The sequence below is a fragment of the Muscardinus avellanarius genome (assembly GCF_963383645.1).
Source record: "Muscardinus avellanarius genome assembly, chromosome: 20".
Lineage (NCBI taxonomy): Eukaryota > Metazoa > Chordata > Mammalia > Rodentia > Gliridae > Muscardinus > Muscardinus avellanarius.
In genome coordinates, this window is record NC_137806.1 from 24729327 (window position 1) to 24755383 (window position 26057).

The 26057-nt window shown below is 42.5% G+C and overlaps 1 protein-coding gene across 1 annotated transcript in view; it reads left to right on the forward strand.

Annotated features, from left to right (window-relative positions):
* Window positions 1–26057, forward strand: part of SFMBT2 (Scm like with four mbt domains 2) — a gene marked incomplete at both ends in the record, with an annotated part of 206960 nt that overhangs the window by 149851 nt on the left and 31052 nt on the right. The window contains 4 exons of the mRNA XM_080717257.1: window positions 5914–6027; window positions 8874–8916; window positions 12032–12102; window positions 15116–15284. Coding sequence (XP_080573383.1) covers window positions 5914–6027; window positions 8874–8916; window positions 12032–12102; window positions 15116–15284 — 397 coding nt within the window. The remainder of the gene's footprint in view (window positions 1–5913; window positions 6028–8873; window positions 8917–12031; window positions 12103–15115; window positions 15285–26057) is intronic.

A 26057-nucleotide genomic window follows, 5' to 3' on the forward strand; every position in this document is an offset into this window, starting at 1 on the left:
TGTAGTTGAAAACCACGCACATTTTTTAAAGTCTTGGTGAGGATCAAACATGGGAAGTGTCTGCCCTGTAGCGAGTTCTCCAAGTATCTGCTACTTTGGTACTTGGGATTGAATCCAGGGGCATTTCTACCTCCAAGCTATACCCCCGGCCATATTTGATTTTTTATTTGAAAACAGGGTCTCACTAAGTAGCTGCCAGCCTCACTAAGTTGCTGAGGCTGGCTTTGAACTTGCAATCCTCCTGTCTCAGCCTCCCAAGCACTGGAATTGCAGATGTGCACGCGACCACGCCTGGATGAGTGTTTCTCTTGTCTCTCTCTGTCTCTGTCTCTGTCTCTCTCTGCCCATGTGCACAAACACGCACCTCACACACGCACCTTTAATTCCTTTTCTGTTTTCATCTTTCCCACTGTCCGCTGCCTCTGCGACATTGGTCTTTTCAGTTGCAGGTTTGCCTGTGTCTTTATGCCTTAGGGATCTGGCCTCAAGGATGACAAAGGAACGCTCTAAAACCTGACTTGCAGCTTGGCATCTGCGGAGGGGATGTGCAGGGCAGGTGGCAGGCAGGGGTCCAGCACCCAGTTGATGCCCTTGGGTAGTCGGCTCACTCTTCCTGCACCTCCCTTTGTCCCTCTGCATCTCCCACTTGAACCTGTTCCCATGCGGAGTGCCCTGGAATTCCCAGCAAGGACATTGCAAAACGATCACTTGTTCCCCAAGCACCTCCCAGCTTTCTCCCCACCCCACACTTTTAACTGAGATGGAAAGGTGGTCTGATTCTATTACCCGTGTGAATGAAAGCCATTTACCTTCCTTGTGATTGGCTTTCTCCCCTTCTATCCCTCTTGCCTGTGGTACCCTGCCGTCTCTCCACTCTCCAGCTCATCCACGCTTGCCCTGTCTTCTGTGACTTGCTGGAAGTGAGGGATTCTGTACCTTCAGAGTGTGATAGCACGCACCGTGTGCCTAGGAAGACACCTCAGCATCCCCCAAATCCTCTCCTCTTTTCATCCCGATGTTCAGGCTGCACTAGGTCACTTCTCTGTTGCGGTCCACTGGGTCACTGGTTGGACCGATTGTGGTGCAGAGTCTCTTCTTCGGTTACCAAGGACAAGTAGAACTTGGTGATCTACTGACCCGAGGACAAAGTCCTCAGGAAGCAGGAGGTTGTGGACTTATGTTGGGGTTCCGATGTGACTCGTGCATTTGCGTGCTTACAGTTTACTTGATGAGCATAGAAAGCCGCCTTTCAGCAGTGAGGTGATTCAGTGCAGTTGACATGGATTTTCTTTGATGGTAGCTGGCTGGTCGTTCATTCACCCGACTGCAGTGGCAGTACTGTAGTTATAGATGAGACTCTTCTCTTGAGTGTCTGTTGTTGCGTTGTTATTATTCTGGGGAGCATGAGCTTGTGGTTGGGAAATAGATAACTCATTTGCCAGGGCACGGAACACATATTCTCTTTGGTCAGATTCTCCCTCCTAATCTTGGACTCCCTGAGCCCTGGCCATCTTGTTTCTTTCCCAGTAGACATTCATTGCGTTAGTGTCTGTATTTCCTTCCGGTTTTATTTTATGTTCACATGAGCATAAAGTTTATCTTGCCCATAAAAATTATTTTGCCTTTTTAAAGCGGTCATAGTATACCGACCATGCGTGGAGTTCTGCACCCTGCTTTTTCTTATCCCATAATACACCTTGGGGATCTTTAAATGTCAATATGCAAATAGGTTTCTCATTATTTTTCGTAGCCGCAGACTAGTCTATCACTTTACTGTTCCCTACTTTACTGAGGCACTTTCCCACGGATGGAGATTTCTGCTTTCCGATGGATTTTGAGATGAAGGTTCTGAATAAGAAGGAGCGAGTAGAATCTATACTGACAGAATACTGCTCACACGAAGATAGACTATTTTATTTTGTTGTTTATAATGAACTTTTTTACTACATGATAGAAATTATTGCAGTGGTCTTTAGCGAAGCATCAGCTTTGCATATATACTTTTGGCAGCCCTAGAATAAGTAAGAAGTGACATTGTACACATTTCACATGAATCCTTTTCTAGGCTTTTGGTCTCCAGTCTTCAAAAATACTGGACTGGCTTTAGAAGCTTAATCTGAGTCATGCCAGATATTTCAAGATTCATAAAGTTAATGTAAGAAGCACAGGAATTGCTTTTCATCACCAGAATGGGATTTGAAAATTTGGGGGGGGGGCATTGGGAAAAGTTTCCTGGGTAATAAATCAATAACAAAAATCTCAGAATTCTATTCGTTTGTGTTTAATAAATACCTTTTTTTTTTTTGGTACTGAGAATTGAACCCAGGAGCACTCTACCACTGAGCTACATCCATCTCCAACCCTTTGGTATTTTTTTTTTTTTTTTGAAATAGGGTCTTGCTAAGTTGCTGAGGGTCTTACTAAATTGCCAAGCCTGGCCTTGAACCTGTGGCCCTCCTGTCTCAGCCTCCCAAGTCTTGGGATTGCAGGCATGTGCCGCTATGACCAGTTTAATTTACACTTCTTTTAGCCCAGATTGGGGTGGGAGTAAAGAAGGACTTTTACTTTTCTGAGAAAAAGGTGGCTAACCCATCTTAGATCATAAATATCCTTAATTAAATGAGGAGTCTGATCCAAAATATTTCAAGAGTGGTAAAGACAGCTACTGCGACAGGTTAACAGGCACATTGTGTAGAAATGTGTGTTTAAAGCATTACGATGACGTGATGCTTGGGGCAGCAGAACACTGGGAGATGGAAGTCATTGTTTAGGAAGGAAGCTTAAGCTACAAAGTTCACTTTCTGTTTCCTTTTCAAATACTGCTCTTGATGACCTTGAAAATCTGATTTGTAGCTGAACATAAACCTGGAAATATAAATGTTCTGGTGGATGAGTTTAACTTGTTGGCAAAATCATTGAGTAGCTAAGAAACAAATGCTATTTTCGTGAGTTTAAAGAAGGGTAAACAACCTTGTGTGATGGAGCACCCCAATAACCCTTTAGACTGGATCCTCTGGGGAATCAGGGGCACTTTGGGGTGGGAAAGTCCCTTCCACATGCGAAGCCACTGGAAGATTTTATTTACTCTTTTGTCTGTTTTCAACAAAATGTTTATTTGATGATTCCTTTACGTCTCAGGTTAAATATTGCTTGAAACATATAATATTAAGCAGAAATGACTTTTATCCATTCAACTTTGTTGAAAAATAAATCCTATAAACCTCCTTCCATATCCTTTAACTTATGCGTCCTTGAAATTATAGAACTGGGTATGTAGAAAGCTAGGATTCGCCAGGTATGATGGAGCATGCCTGTAATCTCCGTACTTGGGAGGCAGAAGACAGAGGATCATAGGTTCGAAGCCAGCTTTAGCAACTTAGTGAGGCCCTCAGCAACTTAGCAAAACCCTGTTTCCATGCCGGGCGTGGTGGTGCACGCTTGTAATCCCCGCGCTTGGGAGGCTGAGACCGGAGGATCGCACAGGTTCAAAGCCAGCCTCAGCTACTTAGTGAGGCTCTCAGCAACTTAGTGAGACCCTGTTTCCAAATAAAATAGAAAATAGGTCTGGGAGTATAGCCTGGGGGTAGAAAGCCTCTGAGTTCCACCCCCAGTACCAGTACCACCAAAAAAAAAAAAAAAAAAAAACAAAAAAACTTAGCAAAACCCTGTTTCCAAATAAAAAATAAAACAAAATTGGGCCTGGAAGTGTAGCTTGGAGGAAGAATGCTCCTGGGTTCAATCTGCAACAACAACAACAACAACAACAACAACACACACACGCACGCACGCACGCACGCACGCATTTGGGAGGCGGATTATAGGTTCCCGGACAGCCTCGGCTACGTAGTGAGACCCTTCTCAATTCAGTGAGACCCTATTTCAAAGTAAAGAATAAAAATAGGGCTGGAGATGTGTCTCAGAGGTAGAATGCCCTTGGGTTTCATTCCAAGTACTGCAAAAAAAAAAAAAATTCAAAGTGACAAATAATGATAATAGATGTATCTGAGCATCTTCTGTCAGGACACTCAGGACACCACACCCACCAATACACTGGTGCAACACTAAATTAGGATGTAGCCAATGGGATGAGAAGTAAGAAGTCAGGAACCATGGGGCTAACATTGGCATAGGACCATTCTGTATTTGGTTTCTGGTATTTAGTTTCCCTGAAATTGATGAAGGTTTTTTTTTTTTTTCCTAGGTGGGGGGGAGGGGGAAACTGAGCCCAATTTATCAGATATCGAATAATAACACACACATTTGACTGGGTTTACTGTGTCATTCTTATCTCAGTTCTCAGTGAAGGAAAAAAATAAATAAAACATCTTAAGTGGTTGTAGCCTGACAGTCACTCTCTATTAGTAGATCTCTTTTGAGTGTTGGTTCAAAAGTTGCCTCTTCCAAGTGTATTTTTCTTAAGAACTATTGATTTCGTATAGTTTTCTTCTTGTAACTGGTGGGCTGGGTTCCAAATTTGTCTTTTCCATGGACAGTGCTTCTTGAAACTTTTGCTACTGTTGAATCCAGAGTCCTGGTCTTTTCTAGCGTTTCCCAGCTGTGGTGCTGGTTTATCCCAAGGCATGACTCTTAATTACAAAACAGGATGTGATAGTTAAGCAGATTCCCTTAAGAAGACATTCCTTAGCCGGGTGTGGTGTGGTGGAGCATGTTTGTAATCCTAGCATTTGGGAGGCTGAGACCTGAGGATCCTGGTTAACAGACAGCCTCAGCTACTTAGTGAGGCCCGGGTTTCAAAATAAAGAATAAAAATAGGGCTGGGGGTGTAGCTCAGAGGTAGAATTGCCTTGGGTTCCATCCTCAGTACAGAAGAAGAAGAAGAAGAAGAAGAAGAAGAAGAAGAAGAAGAAGAGGAGGAGGAGGAGGAGGAGGAGGAGGAGGAGGAGGAGGAGGAGGAGGAGGAGGAGAAAAGAAAGAAGACATTCCTATACAAATGAGTTTTGTGTGCTGCAGCCAGGGTCTGCAAGAGCACAAATGGAGCTCAAACTCAGCCACCCTGGTCCAGCTGAAGTTTGCAAGTTCTCGGGAGGAACTGCTTTTTCTCTGTGCATTGCTCTTAATCGGCTGCATCACAATTTGATAGTTGCTTTAAACTGTTTCCTCTGACTTTAGCTGAAGGCTGATCTTTGCTTGGGGTTGGTGGTGTCCACGTGCCCCTGCGGCCCCCACTCCAAGTGCCGCCCTTGTATCAATTTTGCAGCTACATTCTTCCAGAATATCTAGCTCTTTATTCAACATTCAGTCTTCCCTGAGTCCTTTCTCCTTCCCTATTTTCAGTAGGAAGCATCTCTTTTCCTAACCCCCACTTCATTTGAACCCCTGTATATTCTCACTACTTTACAACTGAAGTACTTTCTTTATCTTAAGATTGTGGACTCAGCCAGGCATGGTGGTACAGACCTGTAATTCTAGTACCAGAGAGACTGAAACAGGAAGATCACAGGTTCAAAGCCAGCCAACTCAGTGAGGTTCTGCAGCTTAGTGAGACCCTGTTTGTTAATTAAAAAATAAAATAGGACTGGGATGTAGCTCAGAGGCAATCCCCTGCACCACCACCAAAAAAAAAAAAAAAAGGCTGCAGATTTCTTAGTCATAATTCCATACTATTACTGTGTGTGTGTCTGTGTGTGTGTGTGTGTGTGTGTGTGTGTGTGTGTGTGTGTCTGTGTGTGCGCGCGCGCTGTGTATAGAACCCAGGAGCATTCTACCTTTGAGCTATATCCCCAGCTCTACTTTTTGTTTATGTTTTTTTTTTTTTTTTTTTTTCAAAACAGGGTCTCACTATGTTGCTGAGGGCCTGGCTTCAGGGAATGTGTTTATCAACTCCAGGGATGCTCTGTTTCTTTGTCTTCTGTTTCTTCCTGGTACCTATTGTTCTTGTTTCTTCTGATGCAGGTCTGCAGACTCCTGTTCCGGAGGTCATTGTCGATGTGGAGTCCATGGATATCTTCCCAGTGGGATGGTGTGAAGCAAATTCTTACCCTTTGACGACACCACACAAAACAGCCTGTAAGTATTGCCCCGGTAAGCAAGATGGTGGCTAACATCTGTGATCCTGGAAAATAAATCAGCTAGTTTGCAGAGAATGTTGTAAAAAATTAAAGGACAATTTTCGATGTTCCAAGGAGCACCGATATTTTTATTATGTTTGCCACCCTTCAAGTGTCCACGTTCAGTAACATCTGGATGCATGCCACAAGCTGACAAACTGAATTGTCGGAAAGAGGCGGTTGAAGATCACAGGAAGATGCAGAGGGGAAATACCTGACCGCCTCACTCCCAGATTTGCGTACAATTTATTGTTTTGCGTACAATTTATTGTTTTGATTGGAAAAAATTTAAGTTAAATATGATATTTTTATATTATCATTTCTTAGAAGGAACTAATTTTTTCCCATGCAGTTTCCCCTAAAGGATTCTGGAGTAGTCTTAATAATTTACTGCCATAAATATTAAATCTACTCAGCACCTACCTGATCAGGGGGATTTCAGCTGGTCTTCAGGAAGTGTATTAACTCATGTTCTTTGAATCACAGAAATAGCAAATAAAACCAGTATTACCTGTCTAACATTCTTAGCAACACGCGCACACACACACACACACACACACACACACACACACACACACACACTGAAACACATACAACAGGGTTTTATTCATTTCTTTGCAGTACTGAGGATGGAACCCAAGGGAATTCTCCCTCCAAGCTACATCCCCAGCCCTATATTTTATTCTTTATTTTGAAACAGAGATTCACTGAGTTGCAAAGGGCCTCACTGAGTAACTGTGACTGTCCGCGAAGCCGGATCCTCCTATCTCAACTTCCTAAGTACTGGGATTACAAGCGTGTGCCACCATGCCTGGTGAGCAGTCCCTTTAGACTGTGTTATTGCAGGTCATTATCATCAAATGGCACTACTTAAAAGTCATCAAACCTGATACATCTTTGCATTTATTATTCTACTCTGAGTATCAAAGATACTGTGTGAGATTTATGAGTTCTTAAAGATCATGGGTATTGACTTTTCTGTTAAAGAGATTGTACTTTTGATATATGTCCGGGTGAATTCTACCTCTGATCTATAACCACAGCTCTATTTTATTTTTTTAATTAATTTTATTTACTTATTTATTGATATAGCGTGTGTGTGTGTGTGTGTGTGTGTGTGTGTGTGTGTGTGTGTGTGTTACTGGGGATTGAACTCCGGGACATTCTACCTCTGAGCTACATCCCCAGCCCTATTTCTTAATCTTATTTTGAAACAAGGTCTCTCTAAGTTGCAGAGGGCCTCACTAAGTAGCTGAGGCTGACCGCCAAACTGCCACCCTCCTGTCTCAGCCTCTCAAGTACTGTGATTACAGGTGTGCTCCACCTCACCTGGCTTGCCACCTTTATTTCTGCCCAGTACGCTTCCATGGTGCACTTCTGCCCGTTTTCAGGATGTCAGGATGTCGCTGTGAACAGACTTCCATGAAGCAGCTGGCTTCACATTCTGTGATGTCCACAGTATTTGAAGGGTCCCCTGCTCACTATTTACCAATAGAGTGGAGAGCATTATCCTTATACTGACTATTGCCAGTGGAGCGGATTAAGAATCTGCATCATGACAAGTAGGCAACGGGAAGGATTCCCTGAGATTAACATGGTTGTTGTGCACTCACCATTTTAACTGGATCAAATCCACGGGTGACATCTTCCTTGGGCTCTGTCATGGGACTGGAGCTTAGTTTCCTTTGTTCTTGTTGTCCCTTAGATAGGACCCAGTGTTCATTATCATTTTCCTTCTTTACACGGATGTGGGAGGATACAAGTTCTTTTGGTTTTTCTGGAGAAAAACCACATAAAGGTTAAGACGAACATAGTAGTTTTTCCTCTTTATTTTTTATTTTGTTCGAAAGTCTACAGTATTTGCCCCCATCCCAAGAGAGCATATATCTAGGCCTTCCCACTTTTAGTACTACACTGAGTTAGGAAAGTTATTCTAAACTCCTTTTCCACCTTGGAGAATCAAAAAAGATTTACTTTTTTATAGAAGCAACTGGAAATGGAATATCAACTAAAGTCAAGATGGATGGGATTTTTTGAGTGATTCTCTTACTGATTTTTGCATTCACTTATTATCCATAGGTTTTGCTTTAAGGAAGTAAACTCTGTTTCACATGACTCTGACGGCTTTAGAAAGTTTTGGTGGAATTAATTTATGTTTACGTTGGAAGTTGCAGGATTATCTGAGCCAAGATTACTAGGTGCCAAAAGCTCTGGTCTATTTTTGTTAAGGCGATAGTAATGTAAAAATAAACGGATAGAAATATCAACTGGAAATGTTCCTATCCAAAAAAAAATCATTATTTGCTGATTTACGTCAATATTTGACTAAATGTATTTTCATACCACCACTTCTTGCAGTAATTCAACACTTTTGTTTAAATGCACACTTCTGAGGCTAATTCCGGGGTCTACTACTAGGGTGGCATGATTTGCTTTGGCATAATTCCTGTGGAAAGAAAATTATTCTGGATCACCATGCTTACAACAATTTAACGTGCACTTGTGCAAGATACAATATGCGTACCCTTTTCCAGTCTTATTAAAATCACATTTAAAAACAAAGTACCCAGTGTAGAGATAAGATTAAATGTACTAAGTTCTATTAAGATCTTGTGTCTGATGAGTCCATATCGGTTTTATGTTAGGAGAAATTAATGCAAAACTGTGGCTCGACTGAAATAACTTCTTTGTGTTTAAATTGCTACTTTTAACATGAGCATAATTTTACACTAAACCATTTTTTTTTAAAAAAAATACATCAGCCCCACTAATAACATGCTTTTCTTCTTCTTTCTTTTCTTACAGCACAAAAGAAGAGAAAGATTGCAGTTGTGCAACCAGAAAAACAGTATGTTGCTTCTTTCTCTCTAACTATATAATAAACCGTAAAGTGTCTTTATAGAGGCTTGAGAACCGGGCTGCTGTTATTAGAGCGTGAAGTAACAATGGCATCCTATTAAAGGTGACGGTAAAGGGCAGTTCCTGTCATTTACTGTGCACCTATTATGTGTAGAATATTAGTGACTGTTTCCAAAGGAACCCACAGTGCAGACTGTCATTGGTCGTTTATCATTTTGGCATACCTGAAAAATAACCCGCACCCTCAAAGGAACTAGTTCCGGAAGCTAGTGATGCCGAGCGCCCCCAGTGGCCCCATGTGGTAGTGCAGTTTAGACACCAGGTTCCTGACCCTTAATTGAGCTGAACCAGCTCTCAAGCCTCAGCCAGGCATTGGAGACAAAGACTTCAGTCTCACCCCAACTCCATTGCTTTGCGGCTGAGGGAATTCAAGCAACTTGCTTTCTTCCTCTTCATTTCAATGCCCTCGTTTATTAAAAAAAAAAAAAAACCTGCTTCTCAGGGTTTTATGAAGATTAAATTAGATTCTGTATAAAAAAAAATCATGGGCTTTAAATTGTTGAATAAATATAGGGCGCCCCCCACCCTTGTTTCACTTGCAATTTTATGAGAAAAGGGGGAATTAGGGCAAAGTCTGTACAGCAGGCAGCGGGGTATCTGAGAAGTCGTAACTGCTGGCGACTGTTTTATACATTGTGAAATATTTTAAGCGCACCAAAACGTACATTCCCTAGCAAGTCATGGTGTTTTCTTAAGTAAATACAAATAGATGGCTAGAAAGTTAACTGAAAACAGAATTTTACTTCATGGGCTCAAGTTTAAAATTTAAGTGCAATTGAAGCCGAACAATAACTGTGTTGTTATTTGAATGAGGAAAACAGTTCCCTGGGAGTATTTTTCATGCGTTCATTGCTAAATGCAGTGGATCAGGTCTGTGACCTGACACCATTTTCCCCGGGTGACAGGAAGTGGAGAGTTTAATAACAGACCCGTGATTGGACCTAAAACTTTAGCCCAGGTTTAATAATTCTTGCCCTTTCCATGTTTGAATCGTGTAGAGAGCCTGTGAAAACACTGATTGCAGGAAAGCCCCCTCCCCACTTTTTTGACTTAAGATGTTGCAGCCTGAGAACCTGCATTTCTGATGAGTTCTCAGAGGATCCCAAGGCCTTGGTCTTGGGCACACAGCCTGGAGACCACTGCTAGAATGACCCTGTTACCCATCATGGTTTCCTTTGAATTTACATATCTTTTCAATTGTGTTGTTTCCCTGCAGGGGGATGGGGGTCTGTGAATGCCCTCCTACCTTGTTGCCCTTAAAAGCCACCTCTAAAAATTAAGGCCACATTTTAAAAATATATTTATTCAGCGACTTTAAAAATGTGCTATGAGCAGGTCGTGATGGCGCACGCTTATAATCACAGTGCTTGGGAGGCTTGAGACAGGAGGATCGCAGGTTCAAAGCCAGCCTTAACTACTTAGTGAGGCTCTCCGTAACTTACTGAGACCATATTTTAAAATAAAGAATAAAAGCCGGGCATGGTGGTGCACGCTTATAATCTCAGCGCTTGGGAGGCTGAGAGGGGAGGATCACACAGGCTCAAAGCCAGCCTCAGCTACTGAGTGAGGTTCTCAGCAACTTAGTGAGACCCTGTTTCCAAATAAAGTTTAAAATACGTCTGGGAATGTAGCCCAGTGGTAGAAAGCCCCGGGTTCCATTCCCAGTACCACAAACACACATTCAATCAATCAATCAATCAATCAATCAATAATAAAAAGATAGAGCTGGTAGTGTAGTGTGGAGGTAAAATGCCTCTGGGTTCAATTTCCAGAGCTGCAAAGAAAACAAAAGCAAATAAACAAAAAAACTGAACTCTAACAGAACATGATGTGTGTTCATCCTGCCTCTACCATCTTGTACCCCATTAAGATGTATGACTACAATGCACCAATAGAAAACTTTTTTAAAAAAATAAGCTTGCCCTTTCTCCCTCCTTCCCATCCATCTTTCCTTCCTTCCCTCCCTCTTTCCTTCTTTTTTTCCTCCTTTCTTTCTTTCTTTCTTTCTTTCTTTCTTTCTTTCTCTCTCTCCTTTCTTTCTTCTTTCTTTCTTTCTTTCTTTCTTTCTTTCTTTCTTTCTTTCTTTCTTTCTTTCTTTGTTTCTTCTGTACTTGAAATTGAACCCAGGAGCTATACCACCAGTCCTTTTTAATTTTGAAACAGGCTTTTACTAAGTTGTTGAGTGAGGGTCTTGCTAACTTACTTGCTTTGGAATGTAAATGGCTGTCCTCAAACCTTTGATCCTTCTTTATCAGCCTCCCAAGTACAGTGATGGCAGGCATGTATCACCATGTATCACCATGGCCAGCTCCCACTTCACATTTTAAGAAGCACTGGTTTCTAGATTTTCATATAAGGTTTACTTTTTAGTGTGGCCATGACCCACCAGGATCCAAGAATCTGGGGTTAGCAGAAAGTGGTCTTCCAGTAGACATCTCAATATCACAGTGGGAATCTTGACTTTAATTAAATGTCAGTTGATGTCTGTTTGTGTTTAAATAAACACAAAGTGAGGGAGGGAGGGAGGGAGGGAGAGAGAGAGAGAGAGAGAGAGAGAGAGAGAGAGAGAGAGAGAGAGGAGAGAGAGAAGGAAGGAAGGAAGGAAGGAAGGAAGAAAGGAAGGATGGGAGGGAGGGAGAAAGGGTAAGCTTATTTTTTAAAAAGTTTTCTATTGGTGCATTGTAGTCATACATGTTTGAGACCATTATTATAATTTTATAACAAAAGACAAGCCCAGAAAACTAGAGTAACACTGATTGGTGATGGTCACTTGGACAGAGGCAGAGGTGCTATACATTTTTGTTTGTTTGTTTTTTGTTAGCATAATGGAAAGGATTGAAAAACAACTTTTCTGAACTGATCTTTTCATCTGCACTCGCTGGTGCTGCTTCTACACATATGTCCTATAGTCTGAGGCTCACTCTTATCTTAGACTGCAGGGACAGTCACTGTAAATTATACAAAAAGAAATTGGAAAGTGCTCTTTGCTTTGCAAGTTTGTGACATGTGATAGTTTGTTGTTGTTTTATTTTTTTAATCTACAGATTGTCGTCCACAGTGCCTGTTGAGAAAATACCTCATGACCTTTGCTTAGCTCCCCACCTGGACTCTACAGGTAAGCGGGCTCCATGTCCAAGGAGACCACTCCGTCCCTTTCCATTCTGTGGCTGTGAATGGAGACATACGCATGTGTTTAGGCCATGGAGTCTAGCTCAGCTTTAAGCCTGTTCTCTTTTTCTCTGTTACTCCTCATGAACCTACCTTTTCTCCAAATTTCTAAAATTTCTATACCTCTTTTTTTTTTCTGCTTCTTAGCCAGGAGCCCTAGACAGGTCTAGTCTGTAAGAAAAGGATCTATGTACTACTTGGAAATTGTGAGCCAGCTTAATACTGTGTATCATGAACTTACTTCCATGCAGAAATGAAAAGAGTTGAAATATCATCATCAGGCTTTTTTTTTACTTTTGGGATTGTATCACAATTCCACCTGCATTTTTACCCCAGTAATTATTATTTAAATCCCCACTGACTTTTGAATTATTCTTTAAAAACCCTCTGAGTCGAATAGTTGGTTGTGAATAATCAGTGTGAAAATACAACTGTGAGCTACCATCCTACCACCAAATCTGCCAAGAGATGTGTTTGGACATGAAATTTCATACTTAAGAATTTAGTTTTCTAAGCTAAAATGAAATCTGCTCTGAATTCCAGGATTAAAAGCTATATTATGTGGGAAAATCTTTCAATTAGTTGAAGTATCTTTGAAGTAAAGAGAGCAATTTTGGCCAAGTGTGGTGGTGCATACTTGTAATCCCAGCACTTGGGAGGCTGAGACAGGAAGATCGCGGTTTGCAGACAGCCTCAGCTATTACTTAATGAGGCCCTTTGCAACTCAGTGAAACCCTGTTTCAAAATAAAGAATAAGCCATCCTCGCGCTTGGGAGGTGGAGACAGGAGGATTGCGCAGGTTTGAAGCCAGCCTTGCTGGCTTAAGAGACCCTGTTTCCAAAATTTAAAAAATATATAAAATAGGTCTGGGAGAGTAGCCCAGAGGTAGAAGGGTTCCATCCCCAGTACCACCGGGGGGGAAAAAAAAAAGAATAAAAAAATAAGGCTAGGGTGTAGCTCAAAGGTAGACTGTCCCTGGGTTACATCCTCAGTACCACGAGAGAGAGAGAGAGAGAGAGAGAGAGAGAGAGAGAGAGAGAGAGAGAGAGAGAGAGCAATTTTATGAGTAGATTTAATTTTAATTTTTCTTCCCTAAAAGTCTGGCAGGGTAATCCTACCAAAAAATATATATAAATAAATATATCTGTGAATTAGATTTTGCCTGTTGCGTAGAATTCAAACTTCAGAATGGTTTTAAAAGAACCATCTCTGCTTTTGTTTCATAATATATAATGGGAATTTTATTCCTTTTTTATATCCAGAAGAATGCCATTTCTACCTCTTACTTATTGGTTCTTGGTTGAATATCTTATGAAAGCCTCCCTTCCTAAATTGCCATCCCAAACTCATAACAGTATTTATGTAGAAGTACCACGGTTAGTGTGGTTTAACTTGGGGTAGGAGCTGGCTGGGTGGGTGGATGGTTTGGGAGGTGAAATTTTTAGCCAAAAGTGAATCCTCATTCTGTGATTCTAAACATCAAGACACTTCTGAGTGAGATCTTATTGTTTATTTATTCTACTCTTTGCTCATGGCAACTCGAGACAGAATAAGACCAGCAATGCACCCTGTTTACTAAGTTGGAAGAATAGTAAGGAATAATGCAAATTTTCATCCCAGTGTGGGACATTTTGCCTCCATCAGACTGGCAAATGGAATTAAAAGTCAATATCATCTGCAGTCTAACACTATCTGGAGCTGTGTGAAACAGCAGGTACTTACGCAGTGCTGACGAGGGTGCAAATAAGGGTCTTTCTGTGAGGAACAATGCAGGCACATGTATAGTAACACTCAAGATATGCGGACCCATGCATGAGCAGATCCCAGTACTTTGTTGGCTAAGACAGGAAGGTTGCAGGTTTGGGGACAGCTTCAGCAACTTAGCAAGGCTCTCAACAGCTTAGCAAGACCCTGTTTCAAAGCAAAAAAGGTTAGGGGTGTAGTTGAGAGGTAGAGTGTCTCTGGGTTCAGTTCCTAGTAACACACACACACACACACACACACACACACACACACACACACACACACACTGTTCTTGCCTGTATATAGAATGCAGTAGTAGATTTCTACAACCATATTCATTATAGCACTGCAAACAAACAACACTAACAACTGTATATCTGTAAGAGAATAAATAAGCAAATCGTGGTATGTTTATACTGGGGAGTAATGTACAGAAGTAGAAAATGAATGAATGTTCTAGGATTTGTTGGCAGATGTCTTATACTTTTGCCAATGTGGGTTATTGTATTTCAGAAACATAATGGAAGCAACATACTGCAGAAAACCATTTATGGAATATTTTTTAAATATCCAAAATACATATTGCTTGTTAATGATATACACACATATATATATGTGTGTGTGTAAAAAAATTCATGAACTGCATGGTAATGAAAAATACAAGATGTAGGCAGTGGTTACCTCTAAAGGGGAGGAAGGGGATTCCTGGGGGAGAGAACCCAGGGGAACTTGGGACATGTAGTCAATGTGTTTTTTCTTAGCTGCATAATGATGCTTGCATTGACGCTGTCGTGATCTTTGTATTGTTTTTTCTATCTTAAATAATGTATAATTAGCAAAAAATAATGTATAATTAGCAAAAAATTTGCAGTAGGAATGGTAACCAGAACTTCTAAGATATTACTATTGCTATAAAATATCTTGGGGTCAGACTACAATGCACCTTTCTCCAAAGAATTAAGTCATCTGTTTTTCTCCACTGCTTGGCCACTGTTTGGACCTCACAGAAGCCTGCCTAATTAGAGTTCCAGCAATGCTGGCTCTCAGGACTGGGACTATTTAAGAGTCACATTTCTTTGATAACTCCTGAGTCCCCATCAGTCAAAACAGCTCCTTGAGCTGGTTTTTCTCACTAAGTGGATCCAGCAGGTGTCTTGCTTGCCCCCAAGTCCCAGAACTGCCATCCTCAGCATCGTCTATGTTGTATCCTCCTGCAGGGACCTTCAACGGGAAGTACTGCTGCCCACAGCTCTTCATCAATCACCGCTGTTTCTCAGGCCCCTACCTGAACAAGGGGAGGATCGCAGAGCTACCTCAGTCGGTGGGGCCTGGCAAGTGTGTGCTGGTTCTTAAAGAGGTAAATCCCATGTGCAACCTCAGCGTGTTGTAATAGGATGGTGATGCTCTAGGTACAGATCCCAAAGGACACAGTAGATATTTGTGTTCAGATATTCAGTTTATGTTTACCAAGCACCTCCTTTCTCTCCTCCTGAGAAGTAATGGCTAGAGATACTAAGATGGAGAAAGGATGTTCCTGTCCAAGAAAGACTCACAGTCCAGTGGCCAGACTTTCCTCCCATGGGTTAGGAGGATATGTTGCACTAGGTTTGAATAAAGTGCTTTGGGAAGACAAGAGGATGATTACTTGTGTGAGTGGTGAGGGTTGAAGAACTAAGGTTTCTCAAAGGCAAATTGGAAGACACAAAGGGCCTGGGGATGCGGTCAGCATAGCATGTAGTCAGAAGGAATGCTCCTCACTTGGGTCTGGGTGGCATTTTTAAAAATTCTGTCCCTCCATAGCACTTTGTGCCTGCATGTAGGAGCTAATGATGCATCTCTTGCTGGTCATGGCTTCTAGATTTGTGTCATAACTTAGTCTAGGCCAAGCTCGCACCACTTATCACTTGTGGGATGCTTTGCGTTTCTCTTCTTGCCTTTGAGAGGTGACCAGCAGATAGACACAAATCTTGGGGATATTGATGGAGGTCTTTCTCTCTGTTGCATTTTTATAGTTTAACCTCAGACAGCACTTTGAGACAGATTGGAAACCTGGACTAATTTCTGAACTCTTCTCAAAACTCTTATCTATGTTCTTTTTCCACACACATCCGTGCTTTCTTTAAGAAAGTGGACACCAAATTGATCTTTCTTTTTATCATATCATGGTGATTTTTTTATAAAAGTTCTGTGGGCACAGCAACCATTTACATATTGAACAACTGTTGGTGAGACAACTTGGAGTAGCCAGGAGCTGTCTAAACCACTGGGTCAAAAGCCGAACCCCCCAGCCGGGCGTGGTGGTGCACGCTTGTAATCCCCGCATTTGGGAGGCGGAGACAGGACGATCGCGCTGGTTCAGAGCCAACCTTGCTGGCTTAAGAGACCCTGTTTAAAAAAAATATATATATATAATATATATATAATTATATATATAATTTATATATATAATTATATATATAATTTATAATATATATGTATATATATATATATATATATATATATATATATATATATATATATATATAATAGGTCTGGGAGTGTAGCCCGGAGGGAGAAGGGCTTCCAGGAATCCCAGTACCACCAAAAAAAAAAAAAAAGCCAAACCCCCTCTGGCCTCTGTCTCTTTGGTTTTCATGTTCTTATTGGGGCAGGAGATGAAATGAACCAAAGCTAAGCAATCAGTTAAATGAGTCTGAGATAGAGATAGAGATAGGAGAGAAAGAGAAAGAGAAAGAAAGAGAAAGAGAAAGAAAAAGAGAAAGAGAAAGAGAAAGAGAAAGAGGAGTAGTGTGCTTGGAGCAGAGAGGAAAAACTAAGCAATCAGTTAAATGAGTCTCAGACAGACAGACAGACAGGAGTGGTGCGCTTGGAGCAGAGAGGAAGAAGTGACATTTGACCTGGCTTAGGCAGAGTGAGTACAGCCTTGTTTGTCCAGCATGAGGAAGGTCACACCGGTTGGGGGGGCGTTGGGGTGGATTCTGGTAAAGGAAGATTAGATACAGCTGGAGGGTAGAAACTTAGGCTGGGCATAAGTAACAGGTAGAAAAGAGTATGTTATATTTTGAAAAAACAGAGGGGAGGAGGCTGGCTTGTCTAGTGCTTTAATGCAAAGCAGGACGGAGCACATCGGAGGAAGCTTGCTCATGAGGGGCCTTCCTTGGTGGTCTAGGCGCTCCAGGCAATGAGCCCCTCAGAGTGACTGAATCCCTTCCGTGAACGGGAGAGTATCTTTATGGCTTCAAGTGTCATTTTTCATAAGGAGAAAGATCACTGAAACAGAGGATATTTGCTTTTCTGGGCCACTGATGGTATTAGTAGTTAAATCCTCTTATATATTTATAGAGAAGTTGAGAGTTACAGTTTAGAAAAAAAAAAAAAACCTATACAAAATGGACCAGGCCATTGTGGGGATTTCTTTGGGAGCATTTAACACTGAGAATGTTCCACAGGTGGTCCCAGCCCTGAGCGAGCTTCTGGGTGAGTAGGGAAGTCGAACAGGCCAAGTGTGTCGGGGGCCATGGCGGGCTGGCACTGATGCTGTGAGGAGTCGCGTGCAGTCTTGGGGAGATGATTCAGGCTCCTGTTCCAGGTAGAAGGAAGGGATGCACAAAGCTGGGGAATCCAGAGTCTGTGGGGTGAAGGGAAAGGAAGACGGGAAGGGTGTAGACAGCATCTTAGATGACAATACTGCCAAGAACAGGCGCCCAGGTCTTCACCAAGAGTCCTGTGTAGCCGTGGCCATCGGACGTGGCCACCTGCCTCCATTGTCACTGAGCAGCAGGTTGGAGCTGCTTCTGTTTTAAATAGCTTACCTGGCATTGTGTCTGAAAATCAAGTCGTGTGGATCAGGCTCATCTTGAGTGGCAAATAGATTCTAAAGATGACAAAATTTGTAGCTAAATACAAAAAAAGAAAAAAAAATGTTTGAAGGCGAAAATAGCAGACCTGACTGTTTCAAGTGTGATGAAGTGGTAGGACCGCTGGCTAATTAACTGCATGAATTGATGTGGAGGCCGGGCGTGGTGGCGCACGCCTGTAATCCCCGCGCTTGGGAGGCGGAGACAAGAGAATCGCGCAGGTTCGAAGCCAGCCGCGCTGGCTTAGGAGACCCTGTTTCCAAATAGAAATATAAAAAATAGGTGTCTGGGACTGTAGCCCAGAGGTAGAAGGGTTTCCAGGAACCCCAGTGCCACCAAAGGAATAAAATTCATGTGGAAACAAGTTCTCCACAGATAGGAAACTCAGTCCCAAAGAGAAATCAAGCCAGGATGAAGCATAAGATTTTCTATGACAAAATACCCTACATGGTACTTGCTTTTGTTTAGCTCACCGGTGGTGGTGGTGATGCTGTAGCGCTTGGCCCATGGGTAGACTCTTGTAACAGAGATGTTGTCTGCCCATGTTGGCACCTGATTTTGAGCAACACGTTGGGGACATAAAAACTGGCAGAAATACCATGAATGGCTGAGTTTCTTTGAAGCTGCCTGCAAGCCTGATGTGCATAGTATGAGCTCCTTGTAAACAGGAGATATCCTTACCTGCCTGCTCTATTAACAGAAACAAGACTTTGGTTTCAGCCTCTGTCTGGAAACTATTTTATTAAATAATTCCTTTTTTAAGTCAAAATAGTTATCCCTCATCGATATTCTGATAGGTGCCTCCAGCCAAATTTAAAAGCCAGGCCAAGGAATTCTAGTTTTCGCTAATGTTGTTTAGAAAATGCAGGTGACAAGAAAGAGAACAGAACCCAAAACAAGCCCTTCCGTTCTGAGTGTGAGAAAAATGTAAGTTCCAGCAAGCCAATATTCATGCTAATGTTCTTCCTTTGCTGCCTGGCTTCAAATTTCATTTTATTTCAAGGGAACAAGGTAATGGAAGCAAAGATAGAATGTATTGCTTTTCTGGGCCATCAGCAGTATTAGAAATTTAAACACTTTGGTATCTTCAGAAATGTAAAATGAGGGTTGTTTCCCCCTGTCTGGTCTGCTAGAACTAGATGATGTGTGCGGGTGCAGGTGCAGTGCCCGTCTCTGGAAAGGTTAAATGCAGGCTGAGAAATGGGGCCCTGGGCTCTGTCTGACAGGGTCATTCCTAAACATGAGGAAGTTTCTAATGAAAGTGAGGACCGGTGCACAGCTGTACTTGTTTCCCGGATGTAAGACTCGTAGGGTTTGGAGCGACCCAGAGACCTGTCAATGTCTGGCCCCCACTCCAGAGCGGCCGCAGCAAGGGAAAGTAGGTGACTTGGAAGAATTTAGAACCAGAGTCAGTAGAGGGTCCATTCAGCTCAAAATGGAGCAGATCTTGGTATTGAGCAGTGGGTCAAGTTGAACGCTGACTCCTCATGTGCTGGGACTTTTCTTTTTTTTCTTCTCAGAACTAAGAGTTGAATACAGGGCATTCTACCTCTGGGCTATACTATAGACTTTAAAGGAAAATAAATGGGGCCTCACTGAGTTGCTGAGGCTGTCTTTGAACCTGTGATCATCTTGTCTCAGCCTCCCAAGTACTGGGATTACAGGCATGTGCCACCATGCCCAGCTGTGCTGGAACTTTTTTTTTTTTTTTGGTGGTACTGGGGTTCTTGGAAACCCTTCTACCTCAGGGCTATACTCCTAGACCTATTGTTTTTTATATTTTTATTTGGAAACAGGGTCTCTTAAGCCAGTGCGGCTGGCTTCGAACCTGTGCAATCCTCCTGTCTCTGCCTCCCAAGCGCGGGGATTACAAGCGTGTGCCACCACGCCCGGCGCTCGCTGGAACATTTAACAGGATGTGTGGGCCCAGGTATGTGGAAGATAGAATGTGTTAGGTACAAAAAATAGTAATGGTGTTTACTACAAATCAAACCTGCATGCTTAGAAGATAATTGCCAGGAGGAACCAACCATTTCTACCCCAAATCCTTCCACCTCATGCCTTGTGTGCCAGGGTCTCTAAAAGACTGATAAACTGTGGACCTATGTAGAATCACCCGGTTGGTTACATCTTGTGACAGAGAGTCTTGTTGGGTATCCTATTTCTGGTGCACCACACCAATTTGTTCAGGAAATTTCTGTGTTAATAACATACATGAAATGGATGGACCACCAGGCCTACTGTATTTACTCTATATACAGTGGGATAAATGGGAGTGTGTGTGTGTGTGTGTGTGTGTGTGTGTGTGTGTTTTGATGTGATACAGAGTGAGTCAGCCAGCATGAGTACAAGAGACAAAAGGGGAGTGGAATGTTGAAGCCTTTTATTAATATCATATCACATCATATCACATAATATCTCATAGCATATCAGCTATGCTATGACAAGAGTATTTCAGCTTCTGATACTGATGCTTGGTAAAAATAGGAGGAGACCAGGCATGTGTCACTGGCAAAGATGACTCTGAAAACACTTACCATGAAGAATAAGAAAGCCTTTGTTCTGGTCAACATTTGCATGGCTGTGATCCAAAACAATTGAACACACAACTTGAAGGAAGGAAAATTTGTTTGCTGGCAGATTTGGAGATTTCAGAGGTTCAGTCCATGTCAGGCCGGGTCTGCAGAGCTCAGGACATGATGGTGGGGGGCCGAGAAAGGAAGTGAGCAGGAGGAAGAAGACACACCCCCAGGGATCCACCTTCTCCAGCCATACCCTACCTACCTAGGTTACTACCCAATACATCCATTGCAATGAATTTATCCACTGATACAATTACGACCTTCAGACCTAATTATATCAACTCTGAACACCAATATATGAGCTCTGTAGGAGATATTCTATATCCAAACTATGACAGCCTTGTCTTGAAAGACGTTGCAGGCCATGGAGACAGCATCTCAAGAATAAAATTCCAGGGTGACTTACACAGATTTGGGAAGCATCCATGGTTTTTTCTTAGAAGTTATGTGGCTTAAAATATCTGCTAGTGTGTAACCTCCATTTTTAGCCAAAAGGAAAAGCGTATGATTTCAAGTCAGGGATCTTTAGGAGTCCCTTTCCCACTGTGCACTCTACAGTTAGACAACGAAGCCCCCAGTTGCTCAGCTCTGCAGTAGGCATGACCTGTGCTTTGTGGCAGCCTGGGTTCTGGAGTTTAAGACAGGAACATTTATAGAGGGGAAAATCAAGTTGTACAGCTTCTATTGAAGGGTAAAATGTTAACATCTAGTTGTCTGCTCCTTTTTTCTCCTTTCTGGCGCTTGAAAAAAGGCTTAGGAGAAAAGTATGTGGTGCCTGGAATCACAGGAAACTTTTACAAGTGATGACCCTACATGAGCTCATTACTTTCCTCCAGTGTGCGTTTCTACTCCAGTTATTTGGGATCACCAGAGGAGCTAATGAGATCTGCTGGTCCACTTGTGATCAAGAGACTGAGTGTGAGGGGTTCTCCAATAAAATAAAAGACAGACTTAGGTAGGGCTTTTGCTTTACCAAGGCGGGAATCTTGTTCCTGATGGGAAAGAGCTAGATGTGCACCTATTTCTTTATCTGCATCTGAAATTTCTTTATATGCACCTGTTTCTTTATCTGTTCATCTAGCTGTATCTCTTACTGTCATCTCCCTGTATCTATTACTGTCTTCTACCTATTCACACATCCGTTGTCTCTCTTTCTTTATCATCTATATTCTGTTTAGCTATCATACATCTATCGTCATTATCATCTGTCATCCGTCTCTAGTTTTCGGTCTCTGATCATCTGTCCAGTGTATCTAAAAGTCAGTTTGATGATCTCATCATCAGCCTGGCCATGGAATGCAGAAGTGTAGACATGAGCCATTAAGCCTTCCTAGGTGTTTAAAGGGACATACTGTAATCAGTTTAACTTTGCAAAAAGTGACTGCAGGAATAGTCATGAGCTGTGAGTACTGGCCCAAGACACCAGTGTCCAGGGTTGACAATTTGGTGGCTACCAGGCTACAAAGAAAAGACTAAGAGACCAAAGGTACTTTTTCACCTTTTTCCCTCTGTGTTTTTGGTATTCTTGCCTGTGCAGAAAGTGCAAAAGTAGGTGATATGGGTGATGCAGAGCCGCCGCTAGTCCATGTGTATGTCTACCTGTAACCTCTCTCAGGCTTCAGGTACCGTTCAACATCCAGCACACAATCACGGACATTCTGCCTCATTCCAAATCTTTCTATCCCTGGGAACCCAGCAGTGAATGAAACATAGTCCATTAGCTCATTACTTACTTAATTCATGCATACATCTATTCCTTTGGCCTAAGTAACTAATATGGCAGGCACTCTGGTAGAGATGGAATTCTTGGTGAGCAAGAGTTGTGGTTCCTACTGCCATGGGTTGACAGCCCCCTGCAGCGAGGGGGGACGAACCCTCCTCTTCTCTATACCTACCCCATTCTAACAAGCCTATGCATGCACAAATACACAGGCAGAGATTCAGGTGGTGGTTTTAGAACAGTGCCCCAGTGCCGTGTCATCAAAGGTCATTAGACTGTTGTGAGCTATTTTTTTTTAATCTGGAGCCCAATGCCCTGAATACTTTGATGACAGAGACCGATCAGAGGATAGAGGAAGTTGCCTTCCCAGAAAAGCACCCATCTGGACCCTCTGCCTCATTTCCAGTCTCCCTTTTGCAGCACGTTTCATGTGCTTCCTCTGCTCTCAGACAAAGTTGCGAAGGTTGGCCGACCCCAGGCATGTAGGAATTGTCCCTGACTTGGAAGCTTTTCCATGAACTATGGCAGGCATATGCCAGTCAGGTGGAGTACAATTTCCAACGGCACAGCAGAGGGCGGAGACACTGAAAATCAAGTCATTCAGAAGCAGAAAGAGGCTCTGCAGGTGTGCTGTCCCCAGGCCTCTGGGCCCACCCTTGCCCTGCTCTGCATCCCTGCAAGTGAAGTGGGCTTGAGAAGGAGGTGCTGAGGAAGTCCTGCGGGTTCCTCAAGGCTATAACTTTAATTACTCCTAGCCTCAGTGGTCCTCCTCCATTGAAACAGGTGTTCTGCAGTCAGAGATGCCCAGCTATGATGGTGATGTGACCTCCCTCCCTCCTCTTAGAGAAGTAAAGTGACCACTACTCTTGGCTTTAATTATTTTTGGTTTATATTTCTGGCACATGGTTGATCCATTAAGCTATTTCCTTCAGTCTCTTTGTTTTGATTCTGATGTTAATTGTCCACATTTGGAGAGTTTTGTAATCACTTGTGTAGTTGTTCTTTATGCCTCACTAAGCATTTTCTCAGCTCTCCCTTTTTAACTTTTTTTTGTGGTACTGGGGTTCCTGGAAGCCCTTCTACCTCCAGGCTACACTCCCAGACCTATTTTATACTTTTTATTTGGAAACAGGGTCTCTTAAGCCAGCGCGGCTGGCTTCGAACCTGCGCGATCCTCCTGTCTCCGCCTCCCAAGCGCAGGGATTACAAGCGTGCGCCACCATGCCGGGCTCCCTTTTTAACTTTTACTGAAAAATTAGAAATGTCTTCTTGTGGGAAGCCAGAGAGTCACCAATATGAAACAGACTTTGCTGTGTATGGAACAGGGGCAAGGAAGGTTGTTATTCTTCAAAACAGTCACGTATTTCTCAGTAGAATGGATAGAGATTGGTTGTGTTGGGGCAACAGGAATCATGGTCTCACACCAATGACTTTTTCAAGTAATATTGCACAGAGGAAAACTTGCCTAGCTGATCCCCTGTTAAATTATTTATCAAATTAAAGATAGATGAAGGCGTGCATGTTCAAGATATCCTTCTGTATTTCTACTGCTGCTGCCTTAAATTGGTGCTGAACATTAGCTAACTCATTAAAAATAACCTGCCAACAAGCTATGGGCATGCCAGCTATAATCCACACGTGACCTATGATGCAGGAATTATCAGGCCACTAGACACTATTGTTTGGGTAAATTGGCGAAAGAAGACCACGCATTGTTCTGCTGTTAAGGCTTTCTTTATTAATTCTCCACAAAGGAGATATTTATTGAACTTTCCTACCACTTTAGAGCTAGGACGATCAGTAGCAAATGATATCTCCTGGACTTCCATCACATAGATGAGATGGTCTCAAATAAATTATTAGAGAAAATTAGTAATTAGGGTTTTTTTTATGAAAAGAATTGTATCTAATTTCTAGGACCATATTGAAGTTTGTTGAACAAGTTAAAAAAAAAATTCTCTTGGGTACCTGCTGTTGCCAGTTTGAGCTCTGACTACTAAGAAACTCAGCACCTCAGAGCCCCTGATTTGCTGGTGCTTGTGTCTTAGTGGGTGTGGAAGTAAACCAACAAACCAATCAGTAAACATTGTACTACGATACAATTATCAGTGAGAGGAAAGATCATGTGGGAGAAAGGTACTGTAGAGGGGATACCCCTCGCTCATAAGCCCCAAATGAGCAGAAGGCTGGACTGTATGGATATCCTGAATGCACTAGCCAGCTTTCTATTACTATACTACTACCTGGGATAGTCAACTTAGAAAGAGAAAAGGTTTGTTTTGGCTCACAGTGTCGGAGGTTCTAGTCCACGATGGATTGGTACCCTTCTTTTTGGGCGAGGCAGCGAGTGCTGGTTTGCTCCCACACCAGTGGTGGTGAATTCTTGGCAATTACGGTTTCCTTTGCGGAGCATCTCTGAATTATATTGGTGCAAAGGAAGGGGAGAGGGAGGCTTGCTACTGGAGATACCGTGCTCCATGGGGCCGGGAGGCCCAGGATGCCTTCCCTTTACAGGTTGAGCTGTTGCTAAGGGGGGAGGGGGAGGTCGGCTCACATAAAGGATCTAGTGAAGGTAGAGACCAGAGGTGGCAACGTGACAGAGTGCTAGATCTGGTAAAAATATGTCAAATTATTGTCATTATTCAAACTTGGGAAATTAAGGGTGAGAGAAGAGATGAACATAACGGTCGCCATTACACCCTGTTTGGGGAGTGTATTCAAGGCGGCTGTGGCACTAATCTCGGAACATGCATGGATTTCGAGGAGAAAAATGAGACGACCTTCTTTTAAAGGGTTTTCTTTTCCAAGCTAGCTTCGTGCTTTTTCTTTGGCGTCATTAGGAGGCATGTGTGTACGAAAGCGCTTTCTCTTTTGTCTTAACAAGCACATCTTCCTTTATTTCTAGGTTTGGTGGCATTCTCATGCCTGGGAGTTTAAGAAGTAGGTCTGTAGCCACACTTTTGATAAAATGTGCCTCTGGTACCTAAGGCAGATGGGAACTGAGGTAGAAAATAGTGACAGTACTATCAGCAATGTTTCTGACGCCCCCAAACTTGTCTTGAAAAGGAGCTACTTTTTGTTTTATGGTGTGTGTGTGTGTGTGTGTGTGTGTGTGTGTGTGTGTGTTTTACTGGAGATTGAACCCAGCAGTATTCTGCCTCTGAGTTACAACCCAGCTTTTTATTATTTTGAAACATACTCTCATTAGATTGCGGGGAGTCTAGCTAAGTTGCTGAGGTTGTCTGCGAACCTGCAATCCTCTCGTCTCAGCCTCCTAAATACTGGGATTACAGGCTTGTGACACCACACCTGGCTGCAAAGAACCTATTTTTAAATGAACATTCTAGCCGGGCGTGGTGGCGCACACTTGTAATCCCCACGCTTGGGAGGCAGAGACAGGAGGATCACGTAGGTTCGAAGCCCGCCGTGCTGGCTTAAGAGACCCTGTTTCCAAAAATAATAGGTCTGGGAGTGTAGCCCGGAGGTAGAAGGTCTTCCAGGAACCCCAGTACCACCAAAAAAAAAAAAAAAAAAAAAAATTCTACACTTAAATTTGGCCACAAAAACAAAATCTCTGCAATTCACTGGGGGCTCTGTTTGTCGTGACATCACCAGATGTTGAACTTTGTAGTTTTTCTTACTTTCCTCTTGTAACTTGCTGCTTATGTAAGACACCATCCACTAGAGAAACTATCAATGGAGAAATTACTGATTGAACTAGAGAAATTCTTTGCTTTTTTTTTTTAGTTAAAAAATCTTTTCATAAAATTAGCTCCATTCCCTCTGATTTTGAAGTTGAAAAGAAGAAATCTCTTTGGTCCCTAAGGCCTTTGATGTCCCCTGATTTCTGCAAAAAGCTCATTATTGTTAGCATAACTTTTGGGGTAGCCTGAAAGACAGAAAAAGGTCTGTTGAAAGAGTAACGCCTCCTTTTTGTCTCAGTCCTTTTTCTGATGCCTCACAAAAAAGAATATTCCCCTCCCCCATTTTGCTGTCTCTA